Here is a 17103-nt window from a genome sequence, read left to right as displayed (position 1 = left end):
GGTGCACATTTTGTTTTTTGCCCTAGCATTACACAACTGTTTCAAATAATCAAAGCTTGATGATGAGTTGATTATTTGAATCTGCTGTGTAGTGCTAGGGCAGAAACATAAATGTTCACCTCTTGGGATCCCCGGACCGAGCTTGAGAAATGCTGGTTGAGGGAGTGGCTGCGTTTTCGGCGTTATGTTTTAAATTAAAACCAAAGGACACCAAACATCGTTCCCCACAGAGCTTGTCATACTTCATAGTAGAGTTCTTCAAGCCTCCTGGCAAAACTCCGGAATAGAAACTGAATGATTGAAACTGTACAGACAATGTGAGAAGATGTCACTAAAATATACTCTCTTTTCCTAGAGCATGAAGCAGGATTGGAGAGACAGTTCCAACTGGAGAAAGGCTTTCTAATATGGGGGCATAAAAAGGTGAGTATAATTTATGGCTATTGGGGTCTACAAACATTGTACGGCTTCCAAAGGTGCGTAAATCAGAGGCCTGTCATTTAAAAAAAAATGTATTCCTAGAGTGTGTCATGTCATGACATTTTCAGACTGGGCCCATGATAAAATGAGTTGTCTGTGACAGGACCCTACAGACTTTGAGTGGAGTTTCTGGAGTCACTGGGCTAGAAAGTCTTTGCTGTGGACTTTGTTGGGCCATGCCGTGGTCTCCAGACTAGCCAGCTTCTTCATTCCTGAGGTATAATATACAAGGAAAACATCAGCTGAAGTGGGACCTTAACATTTTTACCCCAATTTTTTTCCAGACAAATTAGAACCAAAATACTATAGCTTTGATGCTTTTTTGCTTTTCAACTTCCCATCAGTTCAGAGTGACTGCTCTGTTGGCCTATGGTCTCCTTGTGGCTTGCTGTGCAGTGGGGATTAAAGGATTGGGCGTGGTCCTTGGCCATCTGGGCTTGTCATTGGCTGTTGCCCAGCTGTGTAACCCTGCCCTGTCCTGGAGCTGTGCCCTGCTGCTACTTTCTACCCTCCACATCCCCCCACTGCAGGAGATACAGGTGAGTCACACCTATTTTTACTCAATCTCTTGCATGCTATCCCTTTCTCTCATCCACCCACTGCAAGAGATACACAACTCCCTCCCTCCACACCTGCCTACTGCAGCAGAGTCACGCAGACCGAAGCAGTTGTTCCCTAGTTTGATTTTACAGATATGAAGACAAAGACCCCCAAAGTAATATCCAGGCCCTCTGGCATCAATATTACTTGATGTCTATTGTCACAGGACAGAGAATTTTAAAACCATTAGAAGCCTAAGTATTTTAACCAGGTGTGTGAGTCTGACCATAGCCTGTTGCCGTCCCCATTCCCTTGTTGGTATCTGTAAATAGGGAATCACGCTATTGTATATTATGTAATCTTGTTGAATAATGTTCAAATTACATATTGACTCTTGGAGGTGCCAAATGTCCATATCTTTGACATATTTGTGTGAGAGTCGTTGTCTGTGTTTCTGTGTGTGGTTGGCACATTCAAATATTGCTTTTTGTTATTGGGGTGCTCAGCCCCTCACACCACTCCCAGCCCCCTGTTATTGGATACCTGACTGACTGCATTTTTTCATTGATATTTAAACTGGGTCGTTCCACCAATTAAGTGCCTTTTGAATAGTGTCTTGGTGGATTTAAAAAAAATTCACCTCATTTTAACATTCTTATATAAAGAGCACATATTCACCTGAACTATTTACATTGACACACTGCTGCTACTTGCTGTTTATTATAAATGCATAGTCACCTTACCCCTACCTACATGTACAAATGACCTCGACTAACCTGTACCTCCGCACATTGACTCGGTACTGGTACCCCCTGTATATAGCCTTGTTATTGTTATTTTATTGATACTTTTTTCTTTTTCTTCACAGTAGTTTATTTCGTAAATATTTTCTTAACCAACAACGCAGCTCAAGAAATAGTTAAGAGCTTGTAACTAAGCATTTCAAAGTAAGGTACACCTGCTGGTTTCGGTGCATGTGACAAATACAATTTGATTGAATTGAATAAAAATACAAAAAATCTTCCCATCTCAAGATGTTAGATAAATAAATAAATACTATAAGTGCCAAATAAAGTAACGGGGAAGACGAATTCATCTTAGATCAAACATAAATCCCCTTTTTACTGGAGAAATGGAACGCTTGTGTGCAACAGGGAGGGGCAAGTGTGTATATGTGTATACGTGTGTGTGTGTATATGTATGTATGTATGTATGTGTGTGTGTGTGTGTGTGTGTAAATACATTTAACCTCAGTTTTTCACAATTTATGACATTTTAAACCTAGTAAAAATTCCCTGTCTTAGGCCAGTTAGTATCACCACTTTATTTTAAGAATGTGAAATGCCAGAATAATTGTAGTGATTTATTTCAGCTTTTATTTTTGTCATCACATTCCAAGTGGGTCAGACGTTTACATACACTCAATTACTATTTGGTAGCATTGCCTTTAAATTGTTTAACTTTGGTCAAATGTTTCTTGTGGAAAGCTACCTGAAAAAAAGCAACTTTCTCTCACTGTCAACTGTGTTTATTTTCAGCAAACTTAAAGCATAAGATTCAACAACTGAGACATAAACTGAACAAGTTCCACAGACATGTGACTAACAGAAATTGAATAATGTGTCCCTTAACAAAAGGGGGGTCGAAATCAAAAGTAACAGTCAGTATCTGGTGTGGCCACCAGCTGCATTAAGTACTGCAGTGCATCTCCTCCTCATGGACTGCACCAGATTTACCAGTTCTTTCTGTTTGATGTTACCCCACTCTTCCACCAAGGCACCTGCAAATTCCCGGACATTTCTTGGGGGAATGGCCCTAGCCCTCACCCTCTGATCCAACAGGTCCCAAACCTCAATGGGATTGAGATCCGGGCTCTTCGCTGGCCACGGCAGAACACTGACATTCCTGTCTTGTAGAAAATCACGTTGAGCTCGAGCAGTATGGCTGGTGACATTGTCATGCTGGAAGGTCATGTCAGGATGAGCCTGCAGGAAGGGTACTATATGAGGGAGGAGGATGTCTTCCTTGTAACGCACAGTGTTTAGATTGCCTGCAATGAGAAGCTCAGACCTATGATGCTGTGACACACCGCCCCAGACCATGACAGACCCTCCACCTCCAAATCCATCCCGCTCCAGAGTACAGGCCACGGTGTAACGCTCATTCCTTCGATGATAAACGCGAATCCGACCATCACCCCTGGTGAGACAAAATTACAACTCGTCAGTGAAGAGCACTTTTTGCCAGTCCTGTCTGGTCCAGCGACGGTGAGTTTGTTCCCATAAGTGACGTTGTTGCCAGTGATGTCTGGTGAGGACCTGCCTTACAACAGGCCTACAAGCCCTCAGTCCAGCCTCTCAGCCTATTGCGGACAGTACTGATGGAGGGATTGTGCGTTCCTGGTGTAACTCGGGCAGTTGTTGCCATCCTGTACCTGTCCCGCAGGTGTGATGTTCTGATGTACCGATCCTGTGCAGGTGTTGTTACACGTGGTCTGCCACTGCGAGGACGATCAGCTGTCCGTCCTGTCTCCCTGTAGCACTGTCTTAGGCTTCTCACAGTACGGACATTGCAATTTATTGCCCTCGCCACATCTTCAGTCCTCATGCCTCCTTGCAGCATGCCTAATGCACGTTCACCCAGATTAGCAGGTACCCTGGGCATCTTTCTTTTGGTGTTTTTCAGAGTCAGTTGAAAGGCCTCTTTTGTGTCCTAAGTTTTCATAACTGTGACCTGAATTGCCTACCGTCTGTAAGCTGTTAGTGTCTTAACGACCGTTCCACAGGTGCATGTTCATTAATTGTTTATGGATCATTGAACAAGCATGGGGAACAGTGTTTAACCCCTTTACAATGAAGATCCGTGAAGTTATTTCGATTTTTACGAATTATCTTTGAAAGACAGGGTCCTGAAAAGGGAAGTTTATTTTTTTGCTGAGTTTACATTTGAGTACTTTGTCCACCACTGCCTAAAAGTAGTATAGGAAATAGGGTGCCATTTTGGATGCAGCCTGTGTTTATCGATTAGAGCCCAGAGCAGAGTAGACACCTGTATCAGCACTTTGTCACGGTGTCTGTTATCTGACTATTGGCAGTCCAGACTGACTGATGTTGTCAATTCTGTCCATTATGATCCTCTTCCTCCTCATGCTCCTTATGTCTCCTCCACCTCTTCCTTTTAATCCTCCTCATTGTCCAGTGCTGAGATGACCTCAGTGATTTGGTGTGTTTAAACATCAAAGAAGTCGTCCAGTGACTTAATTATATATATATATATATATAAAAAAAAATCAAAAAACTTTTCCTGTTGAAAAGCGATATACCAAGTATAAATAAAGTAATGTACACACACTTAAGGGTACAAATACATGTTGTAGAAGGACTAAGGTCCCTGCTCTCTCACCCACTGTGCTGTCTCATCTTGCATGTCGACCTGCCACTCACAATTCACACTGAGGGAGAATCGCTTCCTCTCTGTGCCGACAGAGATCCACATCTAAAGCCTCTGCAGTACCTCTGATGGATCTGTCTAGATTGATGTACTCAAGTGTCTGCTAGTCTCTTTTGGAAAATAATAGCTCAGTAATGTCAGCCATGGGTGTGGTTTGTGTAGTCTTGCACTGTTCAAGGTGCGTTGACATGATTTAACACACAATGAACTATTGTTCAGCTGAAAGCAGACCTTTTTCGTGCATTTTTTGGGGGGAAACTTTTGGCCTTAACCCAGCTGTTACAACACCAGAAAAAAGTTTGGACACACTTACTCATTACAGGGTTTATCTTTAATTTACTGTTTTCTACATTGTAGAATAATGAACACATCAAAACTATGAAATAACACACATGGAATCATGTAGTAGCCAAAAACATGTTAAACAAATCAAAATATATTTTATATTTGAGATTTCTTGCCTTGATGACTGCTTTGCACGTTCTTGGTATTCTCTCAACCAGCTTCATGAGGTAGTCAACTGGGGGTTGGATTCACAGAACCTTAAGAAGAAATTATTTCGTAACTGCCATTTTTTCCCCCTTAACTATAGACTTAAGAAGAAAGTTAAGCAGAGTTGCTTTTCCTCAAAGGGTATTGGACATTTTCTTGTGCTATTTCTTACGTTTCTCATTAAGCAAAAATTTAATAAGAAATTTGATTATTGAAAATAAAGTTTTGAAAATGATCTTGATTCCAAGATGGCTAAACCCTTGTATTAAACTCAGGGAAGTGAGAGAAAAAAACTCAAGTAAACAATTGACCATGTTTAATTCACTCAACTTGATTTGAAAGGTTTAGTATTGATGATTTTAAATCCAAGAACATATTTTAGAACCCTAATCTCAGTAAGAAATATGCAAACATGATTGCCATTGCTAGCTAAATTGGTTGCCTTGTAACAAACATCTTAAGAAGTGTTGCGTCTTTACTATCATTAAATGAAGACTTTTAGTTTTTATCAAGGATTCTCTGTAATTAGTATTACGTGATTAAACTGATTAATCATGTAACTGTAATTAACTAGGAAGTTGGGGCACCAAGGAAAATATTCAGATTTAAGTTATAAAATATCTGAAAAGTAATATTAGGAAATTATATCTGATCAATTAGTCTTCAAATTAATTATTTACTTTACCTCACATTAGTCTCATTCCAAACGTCGTAAATTGTTGGTTATCTGCACAAACCCAGGCTTCACTATGAGTCATCCATACATCAATTGTCTTAAATCATTTATTTACTAAGTATTTCACAGAAATGGATAAACAAACAAACAAAGTAAAATGGGTTACAAGAAATTATAGGGGAATGTGCCCTAGTGGGCTAGACTGGCATGGCGGCTTGTTGTACAAAAGGGAAGTGGGGGTCGACTGAAGACAACAGAAAGTTGATCATTATAACAATTGAAATGATATTTCTTTGCACATGAACCCTAACTCATCAGGGAACAATTGTAATCAATATATATATATATACACTGCTCAAAAAAATAAAGGGAACACTTAAACAACACAATGTAACTCCAAGTCAATCACACTTCTGTGAAATCAAACTGTCCACTTAGGAAGCAACACTGATTGACAATAAATTTCACATGCTGTTGTGCAAATGGAATAGACAACAGGTGTAAATTATAGGCAATTAGCAAGACACCCCCAATAAAGGAGTGGTTCTGCAGGTGATAACCACAGACCACTTCTCAGTTCCTATGCTTCCTGGCTGGTGTTTTGGTCACTTTTGAATGCTGGCGGTGCTTTCACTCTAGTCGTAGCATGAGACGGAGTCTACAACCCACACAAGTGGCTCAGGTAGTGCAGCTCATCCAGGATGGCACATCAATGCGAGATGTGGCAAGAAGGTTTGCTGTTTCTGTCAGCGTAGTGTCCAGAGTATGGAGGCACTACCAGGAGACAGGCCAGTACATCAGGAGACGTGGAGGAGGCCGTAGGAGGGCAACAACCCAGCAGCAGGACCGCTACCTCTGCCTTTGTGCAAGGAGGAGCAGGAGGAGCACTGCCAGAGCCATGCAAAATGACCTCCAGTAGGCCACAAATGTGCATGCTTGCTCAAACGGTCAGAAACGGACTCCATGAGGGTGGTATGAGGGCCCGATGTCCACAGGTGGGGGTTGTGCTTACAGCCCAACACCATGCAGGATGTTTGGCATTTGCCAGAGAACACTAAGATTGGCAAATTCGCCACTGCCACCCTGATGAAAGGATGAAAGCAGGTTCACAGATGAAAGCAGGTTCACACTGAGCACATGTGACAGTCTGGAGACGCTGGGCAGAACGTTCTGCTGACTGCAACATCCTCCAGCATGACCGGTTTGGCGGTGGGTCAGTCATGGTGTGGGGTGGCATTTCTTTGGGGGGCCGCACAGCCCTCCATGTGCTCGCCAGAGGTAGCCTGACTGCCATTAGGTACCGAGATGAGATCCTCAGACCCCTTGTGAGACCATATGCTGGTGCGGTTGGCCCTGGGTTCCTCCTAATGCAAGACTATGCTAGACTTCATGTGGCTGGAGTGTGTCAGCAGTTCCTGCAAGAGGAAGGCATTGATGCTATGGACTGGCCCGCCCGTTCCCCAGACCTGAATCCAATTGAGCACATCTGGGACATCCATGTCTCGCTCCATCCACCAACGGCACGTTGCACCACAGACTGTCCAGGAGTTGGCGGATGCTTTAGTCCAGGTCTGGGAGGAGATCCCTCGGGAGACGACCCGCCACCTCATCAGGAGCATGCCCAGGCGTTGTAGGGAGGTCATACAGGCACGTGGAGGCCACACACACTACTGTGCCTCATTTTGACTTGTTTTAAGGACATTACATCAAAGTTGGATCAGCCTGTAGTGTGGTTTTCCACTTTAATTTTGACTCCAAATCCAGACCTCCATGGGTTGATAAATTTGATTTCCATTGATAATTTTTGTGATTTTTGTTGTCAGCACATTCAACTATGTAAAGAAAAAAGTATTTAATAAGAATATTTCATTCATTCAGATATAGGATGTGTTATTTTAGTGTTCCCTTTATTTTTTGAGCAGTGTATTTACGCTCAGTGTGTCGTTTTGATCGCTGTTGAAAAGTTAGTTTCTGTTGGAGAGTTTCCGTCCTCTCTCTGTCTCTGTCTCGTGGTTAGGATGAATTGTTCAGAGTGACATTCATTCATTTCGTTATAGAATGGGTGTTTCGGCGGTTGTCGTTCTTCGCGTTCAATGATACCGAATTCCTAGCTGCAGACTAGTAATTAATATCAAAGACTTGTTCTTATTCTGTCGGTATCGGTAGTCTAAGAGTTTAACCACGTGGTATGGTTAAAGGATTCAGCAATAGTCTGTAACCTTTGTCCTCTCATCATGGAGAAAAACATGGTCTGTTGAGAATTTCTCAAAGTTGGTTTTATTCAGGAGTTGCAGAAAAGGGCCTGTGCCAGGATGCCTATTTAGTTCATCTCAAAAGGGGGTGGGGGGAATCACAATTTTACAAATGGTATCATCCTCACTCATCTTATACAACAATTAGATGTAAACCTCATATCTGAGGCTATTATATAAACAGCGTTATGGTAATGTGGCCGCACCGTCTCTCATGAGATTTACAAACTTGTACCAAACGGACCAGTTCATTGCTGGATTCTTCACCGATCTTTTATACCTTCCGGAACACAAATGTTGTTTGGACCTCAAATTCTGTGAGGTGGAAGAAATTCCTTTGTTCTCTATGAAACCTCACTCTCTCTATACTGTGTCCATGAGGAGATAATCTCTTAGAGGAATTTACGACCTCTCTCACCACAGCAGCCTAGTTGTAGGAGGCAGGGAGAGGGGGATGGGGCTTGCTGTACCCAAAGATGGCAATGTCATGACAGAAGATTAGTAAGAAGATGTTTCAGAAGTTCATAAGAAAATCATTAAATCTTAAGATATTAGTGAGAAATTGCACTTATGAATTTATTTTTTAAAGAAGCTTCTTAAGTTTTTGTGTAAGAAGTGTTTTGTGAATTTGGGTCCAGGAATGCATTTCCTACTTAATGCGTTTCAGCCAATCAGTGGTGCTGTGACAAGGTATGGGTAGTATACGGAAGATGGCCCTATTTGGTAAAGGACCAAGTCCATATTATGGCAAGAACAGCACAAATAAGCAAAAATAAATGACAGTCCTTCATCACTTTAAGACATGAAGGTCACTCAATGTGGAACATTTCAAGAACTTTCAAAGTTTCTTCAAGTGCACTTGCAAAAAGCATCAAGCGTTATGAAGAAACTGGTTCTCATGAGGGCTGCCACAGGAAAGGAAGACCCAGAGTTACCTCTGCTGCAGGGGATAAGTTCATTCGAGGTTCCAGCCTCAGATTGCATCCCAAATAAATGCTGCGGTCCCAAGAAGCTTCACTACAGACCCTGGTTAGATTCCAGGCTGTATCACAACCGGCCATGATTGGGAGTCCCATAGGGCAACGCACAATTAGCACAGCGTCGTCCGGGTTAGGGTTTGGCCGGGGTAGGCCGACATTGTAAATAAGAATTTGTTCTTAAGTGACCTGCCTAGTTAAATGAAAGTGACATTATTAAAAAAATTATAATAATAATAATTTTAAGACATCTCAACATCAACTGTTCAGAGGAGACTGTGTGAATCAGTCCTTCATAGTTGAATTGCTGCAAAGAAACCACTACTAAAGGACACCAATGAGAAGAGACTTTCTTTGGCCAATAAATTACATGTATTTATGAAGCCCTTTCAAAATCAGCAGAGGTCCCAAAGTGCTATATAGAAACCCAGCCTTAAACCCCAAACAGCATGCAATGCTGATTGTAGAAGCACAGATATAACATATATAGAAGAGACAATAATGCTTATGGGGGGAGGTGTTGCTTTATACACACACACACACACACACACACACACACACACACACACACACACACACACACACACACACACACACACTACCATTCAAAAGTTTGGGGTCACTTAGTAATGTTCTTGTTTTTGAAAGACAATAACTTTTGGTTTTGTCCATTTTAAAATTAAAATAACATCAAATTGATCAGAAATACAGTGTAGACTTTGTTAATGTTGTAAATGACTATTGTAGCTGAAAACGGCAGTTTTTTAAATGGAATATCTACATAGGCGTGCAGAGGCCCATTATTAGCAACCATCACTCTTGTGTGCCAATGGCACGTTGTGTTAGCTAATCCAAGTTTATCATTTTAAAAGACTGGCTGATCATTAGAAAACCCTTTTGCAATTATGTTAGCACAGCTGAAAACTGTTGTGCTGATTTTTAAAGAAGCAATAAAACTGTCTTTCCTTAGACTAGTTGAGTATCTGGAGCATCAGCATTTGTGAGTTCCAATTACAGGTTCAAAATGGCCAGAAACAAAGTACTTTCTTCTGAAACTTGTCAGTCTATTCTTGTTCTGAGATATGAAGGCTATTCCATGTGAGAAATTAACCGCAAAACACCCGTCTCAAAGTCAACAGTGAAGAGGCGACCCTGGGATGCTGGCCTTTTAGGCAGAGTTGCAAAGAAAAAGCCATATCTCAGACTGGTCAATAAAAATAAAAGATTAAGATGGGCAAAAGAACACACACTGGACAGAGGAACTCTGCCTAGAAGGCATGCATCCCGGAATCGCCTCTTCACTGTTGACATTGAGACTGGTGTTTTGCGGGTACTATTTAATGATCGATAAATATAATAAACCTGGCATTGACAACTTAAATGGAAGGCTACTGATGATGGTAGCTGACTCTCTCTGTCATTATCTTTAATCTGAGTCGAGAAGGTGTCCCCTCAGGCCTGGAGGAAAGCCAAAGTCATTCCACTACCCAAGAGTGGTAAAGAGGCCTTTACTGGTTCTAACATCAGACCTATCATCTTGCTGCCAGCTCTTAGCAAACTGTTGGGAAAAAGGGTTTGACCAAATACAATGCTACTTCTCTGTAAACAAATGAATAACATATGTTCAGCATGCTTATAGGGAAGGGCACTCAACATGCACTGACACAAACTGATGATTGGTTGAAATACATTTATAATAATAAGATTGTGGGAGCTGTACTGTTAGATTTCAATGCAGCCTTTGCTATTATTGACCATAACCTGTTTTTGAGAACTTATGTTTTATGGCTTTTCAACCTCTGCCATATCGTGGATTCAGTGCTATCTATCTAATATAACTGAGGGTTTTCTTTAATGAAAGCTTCTCCAATGTCAAACGTGTAGTGTACCGCAGGGCAGTTCTGTAAGGCCCTATTTTTTTCTAATTTGACCAATAACCTGCCACTGGCAATTAAACAAAGCCTGACCACTGCAAATCTACCAAGACCTGGCCGTCCCTCTAAACTTTCAGCTCATACAAGGAGAAGACTGATCAGAGATGCAGCCAAGAGACCCATGATCACTCTGGATGAACTGCAGAGATCTACAGCTGAGGTGGGAGACTCTGTCCATAGGACAACAATCAGTCGTATATTGCACAAATCTGGCCTTTATGGAAGAGTGGCAAGAAGAAAGCCATTTCTTAAAGATATCCATAAAAAGTTTTGTTTAAAGTTTGCCACAAGCCACCTGGGAGACACACCAAACATGTGGAAGAAGGTGCTCTGGTCAGATGAAACCAAAATGGAACTTTTTGGCAACAATGCAAAACGTTATGTTTGGCGTAAAAGCAACACAGCACATCACCCTGAACACGCCATCCCCACTGTCAAACATGGTGGTGGCAGCATCATGGTTTGGGCCTGCTTTTCTTCAGCGGGGACAGGGAAGATGGTTAAAATTGATGGGAAGATGGATGGAGCCAAATACAGGACCATTCTGGAAAACCTGATGGAGTCTGCAAAAGACCTGAGACTGGGACGGAGATTTGTCTTCCAACAAGACAATGATCCAAAACATAAAGCAAAATCTACAATGGAATGGTTCAAAAATAAACATATCCAGGTGTTAGAATGGCCAAGTCAAAGTCCAGACCTGAATCCAATTGAGAATCTGTGGAAAGAACTAAAAACTGCTGTTCACAAATGCTCTCCATCCAACCTCACTGAGCTCGAGCTGTTTTGCAAGGAGGAATGGGAAAAAACTTCAGTCTCTCGATGTGCAAAACTGATAGACATACCCCAAGCGACTTACAGCTGTAATCGCAGCAAAGGTGGCGCTACAAAGTATTAACTTAAGGGGGATGAATAATTTTGCACGCCCAATTTTTCAGTTTTTGATTTGTTAAAGTTTGAAATATCCAATAAATGTCCTTCCACTTCATGATTGTGTCCCACTTGTTGTTGATTCTTCACAAAAAAATAGTTTTATATCTTTGTTTGAAGCCTGAAATGTGGCAAAAGGTCGCAAAGTTAAAGGGGGCCAAATACTTTCGCAAGGCACTGTATGCACAGATCTGACACACACACACACACACACACACACACACACACACACACACACACACACACACACACACACACACACACACACACACACACTTATCCCACCAGACATGCCACCAGGGGTCTTTTCATAGTCTCCAAATCCAGAACAAATTCAAGCGCGTACAGCATTATATAGAGTCATTATTGCATGGAACTCCCATCTCATGTTGCTCAAATGAACAGCAAACCTGTTTTCATAAACATGTGAAGCAAGACCTCACGGCACAACGTCGCTTCCCTATTTGATCTAGATATAATTTGTGTATGTATTGATATGTAGGCTGTGTTTTAATGTATTATAGTTCTGTTCTTGTCTATTAATCTTCTCTATGTCATGTTTCATGTTCTGTGTGGACCACAGGAAGAGTAGCTACGGCTTTCAGCTAATGGGGATCCACATGAAATACAAAGAATTGCATATTTGCGCACTGGATGAAGTGAGCCAAATATTTTGGGTTCATTTTATTAAGACAGCCAGGACAGGACTAACTAAGACATGTGTTTCTGATGTTTGGTATACTCGGTGTATGTCCATTTTAAATGTGGTTAAAATTCATGAAATGTAAATTGATCAACTTAAGAAAATATACATTTACATTTTTTACATTTTTATGTTTACTTTTTAATAGTACTCCCATTGAAGGACCAAGAAATCTCAAAATTGCTAAGTAGATGCAAAATGGTCATTTCAGCCTGGCCTTAAGAAAGACATCATTATACAGTGGATGATTACTATGTTACATTTTTTTCTCTTTGTTTTTTTAGAGTATGTGTTGCTTCATCTGTTGTTTCTTCACATGGAGAGAAGGAAACTTGCTCTCCTTTCTCCTTTCTCCTAACACAGTTAACCATGTTACACAGTGATTGCACTATCGCTCTCCCTCCCCCTTAATTACCTTATGATGATCTTAATATGCAATAGATATCAACAACTGCTCTCACTGCAATTCTAATATCCTGATGATCATCATCCACTCCCTCCCTTTATTTCTCTCTCTGCCGCCCCCCCCGTATGAATCTGAATCCTGGGGGAAACATATGTATAGTTCCTTCAGAAGATCAGAAAGTATTCATACACCTTGACTTATTTCACATTTTGTTTAGATAAATTTTATTTTTTTCTTCACCCATCTACAGATATTACCCCATAAAGACAGTGAAAACATGTTTTTATATAAGTATGCAAATGTTTTCCAAATTAAATACAGATATCAATTTACGCAAGTATTCACACCCCTTTGCCATAACACTCCGAATTGAGTTCAGGTGCATCCAATTTCCTTTGATTGTCCTTGATGTCACTACAACTTGATTGGAGTCCACCTGTGGCCCATTCAATTGTTTGGAGATAATTTGGAAAGAAACACAGGTGTCTATATAAGGTCCCACAGTTGACAGTGCATGTCAAAGCAGAAACTACACAATGGAGTCCATGGAACTGTCTGTAGGTCTCCTAGATAGAATTGTGATGAGGCATATACTGTATCTGGTGAAGAGTATGAAACCCTTTCTAGAGTGTTGAAAGTTTCCAAGAACACATGGAGGTCTCCACCATTGGGAAATGGAAAAACCTGCAACTACCCAGACTCTGCCTAGAGCTGGCTGTCTGACCAATCTGAGCAACCGGGCATGAAGGACCTTAGTCAGGGAGGTGACCAAGAATCCAATGACCACTCTGACAGAACTACAGAGTATCCTGGCTGAGATGGAAGAACCTGCCATAAGGAGAACTCTCTCCAGCATTTCACCATCCTGGACATTATGGGAGAATGGCCAGAAGCAAGCTACTCCTAAGAAAAAGGCAAATGACTGCATGCCTGGAGTTTGCGTTCTGTGGTCTGATGAGACAAAAATGGAACTCTTTGGCCTGGCTCCAAATTGCTGTCTGGAAAAAAAACAGGCACAGCTCATCACCCGTCTAACACCATCTCTACCATGAAGTGTGGTGTTAGCATGCTGCTACCGGGATGCTTTTCAGCGGCAGGGACTGGGTGACTGGTAAGGAAAGAGGGAACAATGAATGAGCCAAATACAGGCAAATCCTTGATTAGAACCTGCTTCGGAGTGCAAACAACCTTCTACTGGGGCGAAGATTTACATTCTAACAGGACAATATCCCCAAGCATACAGCCAAAGCAACGCTGGAATGGCTTCAGAACATGAATTTGAAAGTCCTTGAGTGGGCCAGACTTGAATCCCATTTCAAATCTGTGGAGAGACTTGAGGATTCACTACCGCTCTCCATCTAGAATGGGGAAAAAATGGGGGAATAAAATCCCCAAATCCAGATATGCAAAGCTGACAGACACACCCAAGGACTCAAAGCTTTACTTGCCGCAGAAGGTGCTTCTACAAAGTATTGAGTCCGGTGTGAATACTAATGTTAATGAGAGATTTCTGTCTTTTTCATTTTCAAATGTCTAAAAACATGATTTCGCTTTGTCATTATGGGGTATAGTGTGTTTATGGTTGAGGAGAAATCAATTGACTCAATTTTGAATTCAGGCTGTAACACAACAAAATATGGAATAAGTTGAGGGGTGTGGATACTTTCTGAAGGCGTTGTATGGCTATATATTTTGCTCTGCAGATAAAAGAAGAAGCCTGCACATGGTTGATTGCATGTTGTGTTTCTTTATTGGACTGGCATTGTTGATTTCATTGTTTTGTTTTGTAATGCATGTATATTTAGCCTCCTGCCTTCACACACAAAGGACCAGATCTGGTAGTGATGTTAGTACAGTAAGAGTGATGAGACTTGAGTTGTTTCCGCCTCTTCAAATGGAAACCAACCAAATCCATGTGGATGAGTGTTGTCACAGATTCCTAGAGGAACAGCTACTGCGATGTCTCGCTCTTGCTCAAAACATGTGAACTCTCATACCGTAGGCTTAGGCAAAATGCACTAGAAAACTTGGGTCACATTCAGCAGGGTGCAACATTCTGGCACTGAACATGGCAGATAGAATGTCATGAATAGAGTTGACATGATTCCTTATTCTACATGTCAGTCATACACAATATTTGACAGTTTACGATGTTGTGCTCTGCTGAACACAGCCCTGGGTCATGTTCATTAGGCGGCACCTTCGGAAAACGAAAATGTGTTATTGAACAAGTTCAGATAGAAACAAAGAGGTCATCTCTGTTTTTGACAATTGTTGTGGTTTCTGGTATGTTGTCACCCACAGAGAAGCTGTCACCAGACGGAGGAGTACTAATCAAATTGTATTAGTCACATGCGCCGAATACAACAGGTGTAGATCTTAGTGAAATGCTTACGAGCCCCTAACCAGCAATGCAGTTTCAAAAAATACAGATAAGAATAGAAGATACAAGTACTTAAAGAGCAGCAGTGAAATAACAATAGCGAGACTATATACAGTGGGGTACTGATAGAGTCAATGTGCGGGGGCACCGGTTATTTGAGGTAGTATGTACATGTAGGTAGAGTTATTAAAGTGACTGCATAGATGACAACAGAGAGTAGCAGTGTAAAGAGTGGGTGGGGGGCACTGCAAATAGTCTGAGTAGCCATTTTGTCTAGATGTTCAGGAGTCTTATGGCTTGGGGGTAGAAGCTGTTTAGAAGCCTCTTGGATTTAGACATGGCGCTCCGATACCAATTGCCATGTGATAGCAGAGAAAACAGTCCATGACTAGGGTAGCTGGAGTCTTTGACCATTTTTCGGGCCTTCCCCTGACACCGCCTGGTATAGAAGTCCTGGATGGCAGGAAGCATGGCCCCAGTGATGTACTGGGCAATTCGCACTACCCTCTAGTGCCTTGCGGTCGGAGGCCGAGCAGTTGCCATACCAGGCAGTGATGCAACCAGTCAGGATGCTACCGTTTAATCTTCAGTGTGATGTATTCTGCCGCTGCCTCACCAGGCGTGTTGTTCTTCACCCACAGAGAAGCTGGTACCAGACAGAAGAGGAGTACTACCTCTTACTCTTCAGTGTGGCAGTGTGTGGCCTGCGCTTCATCAGCTTCAGCCTGGAGCACTGCTGGCGCCCCCTGGAGGCTGGAGGACTGCAGCAGCAGGTCTACTGGCTGACCGCTTACTCCTTCTACCATCCTTTGTTCTTCAACGGACCCATCCTCACCTTCAAGGACTTCCTCCAACAGGTGAGATCAACCAATGAGCTTTTAGTGCAGGAGGAACTCAGGCAAAGTCAGCAAATGAGCTGACTGTGCGGGAGGATGTCAGGTGAGATATCAGGCAATGAGCTGTCACCTTCAAGGACTACCTCCAACAGGTGAAATATCAGTCAATCAGCTGCCAGGGAGAAATCAGCCACTGATATGACATCTTCAAGCTATTTTCCTCACTGGGAACATTCAATTTTCATTTGAGAGCAATTGATGCAAAAGTTTTCCTGGGAGAAAATGGGTAACATAGCAAGATCAAGAGGTATCCCCTTGGTTCCAAACTCCTGCTTCCCAAAATGAAACATCACTCCAAATTCTCATCACAGATTGAAAAAGACAAGTCAGTGTTGCAAGATTTTCTGTGATTTCTCTCTCTCTGGTGTAGTTTTAGACTCTAGGTGTGAAGGCTCAGGGATTTCTCAGCGCCTTGGGGTGAGTTTTATAAGAGCTAAATTAAACTCTGGTGGAAAAAGGGCTGCAATGATCCATTGCTGTAGGTTTACTGAGGGCAGGAAGGAGGGGGTTTGCACTTTTGGGACATTTTTATTGGTTCCATCTCAACAGGCATGCTCAATGAAGCACAGCTAAAAAAGTACTTGCAAGCATTGAAAATACTATTTGAATCCAGGTCTCCAAACCACAGCTGAGCAGCTCCTGTTGGGCTATCACAATGCACTCCATGCGTTTTCTGTTTTTCTACTGCAGGAAAAACCCATTCCCTCAAATACTGTGCAGTAGGTGATGCTGCTAGAGATGAGAAAGTAGTGGGTGGTGAATGGTAAGAAAAAAGATGCTGCTAGTTCGATAGGGAGGAGCGATATCAGACCGTGGTTAAAATACTATTTTAAATAATTGCATATACCCAATCAGGGCTTGATTGAGTTTATCTGGCACGATGCAACCGATAGAATAGTCGCACACAATGAAAACCCCCGCCCTTCTGTTACTTCAGGGAGGCTAAAGCAACCACACAAAGTATTTTGAAAGATTACAAATATT

The 17103-nt window shown here is 41.9% G+C and overlaps 1 protein-coding gene across 5 annotated transcripts in view; it reads left to right on the top strand.

The window, feature by feature from the left end:
• Positions 1 to 17103, top strand: part of hhat (hedgehog acyltransferase) — a 98283-nt gene that overhangs the window by 1621 nt on the left and 79559 nt on the right. For all 5 annotated transcript variants that reach the window (XM_046354132.1, XM_046354131.1, XM_046354130.1 and 2 more), the window contains exons 3-6: positions 356 to 423; positions 584 to 697; positions 825 to 1019; positions 15865 to 16080. In XM_046354132.1, coding sequence (XP_046210088.1) covers positions 356 to 423; positions 584 to 697; positions 825 to 1019; positions 15865 to 16080 — 593 coding nt within the window. The remainder of the gene's footprint in view (positions 1 to 355; positions 424 to 583; positions 698 to 824; positions 1020 to 15864; positions 16081 to 17103) is intronic.

Source organism: Oncorhynchus gorbuscha, linkage group LG06 (genome assembly GCF_021184085.1).
Source record: "Oncorhynchus gorbuscha isolate QuinsamMale2020 ecotype Even-year linkage group LG06, OgorEven_v1.0, whole genome shotgun sequence".
NCBI lineage: Eukaryota > Metazoa > Chordata > Actinopteri > Salmoniformes > Salmonidae > Oncorhynchus > Oncorhynchus gorbuscha.
This window is presented reverse-complemented; position numbering and strand designations above follow the sequence as displayed.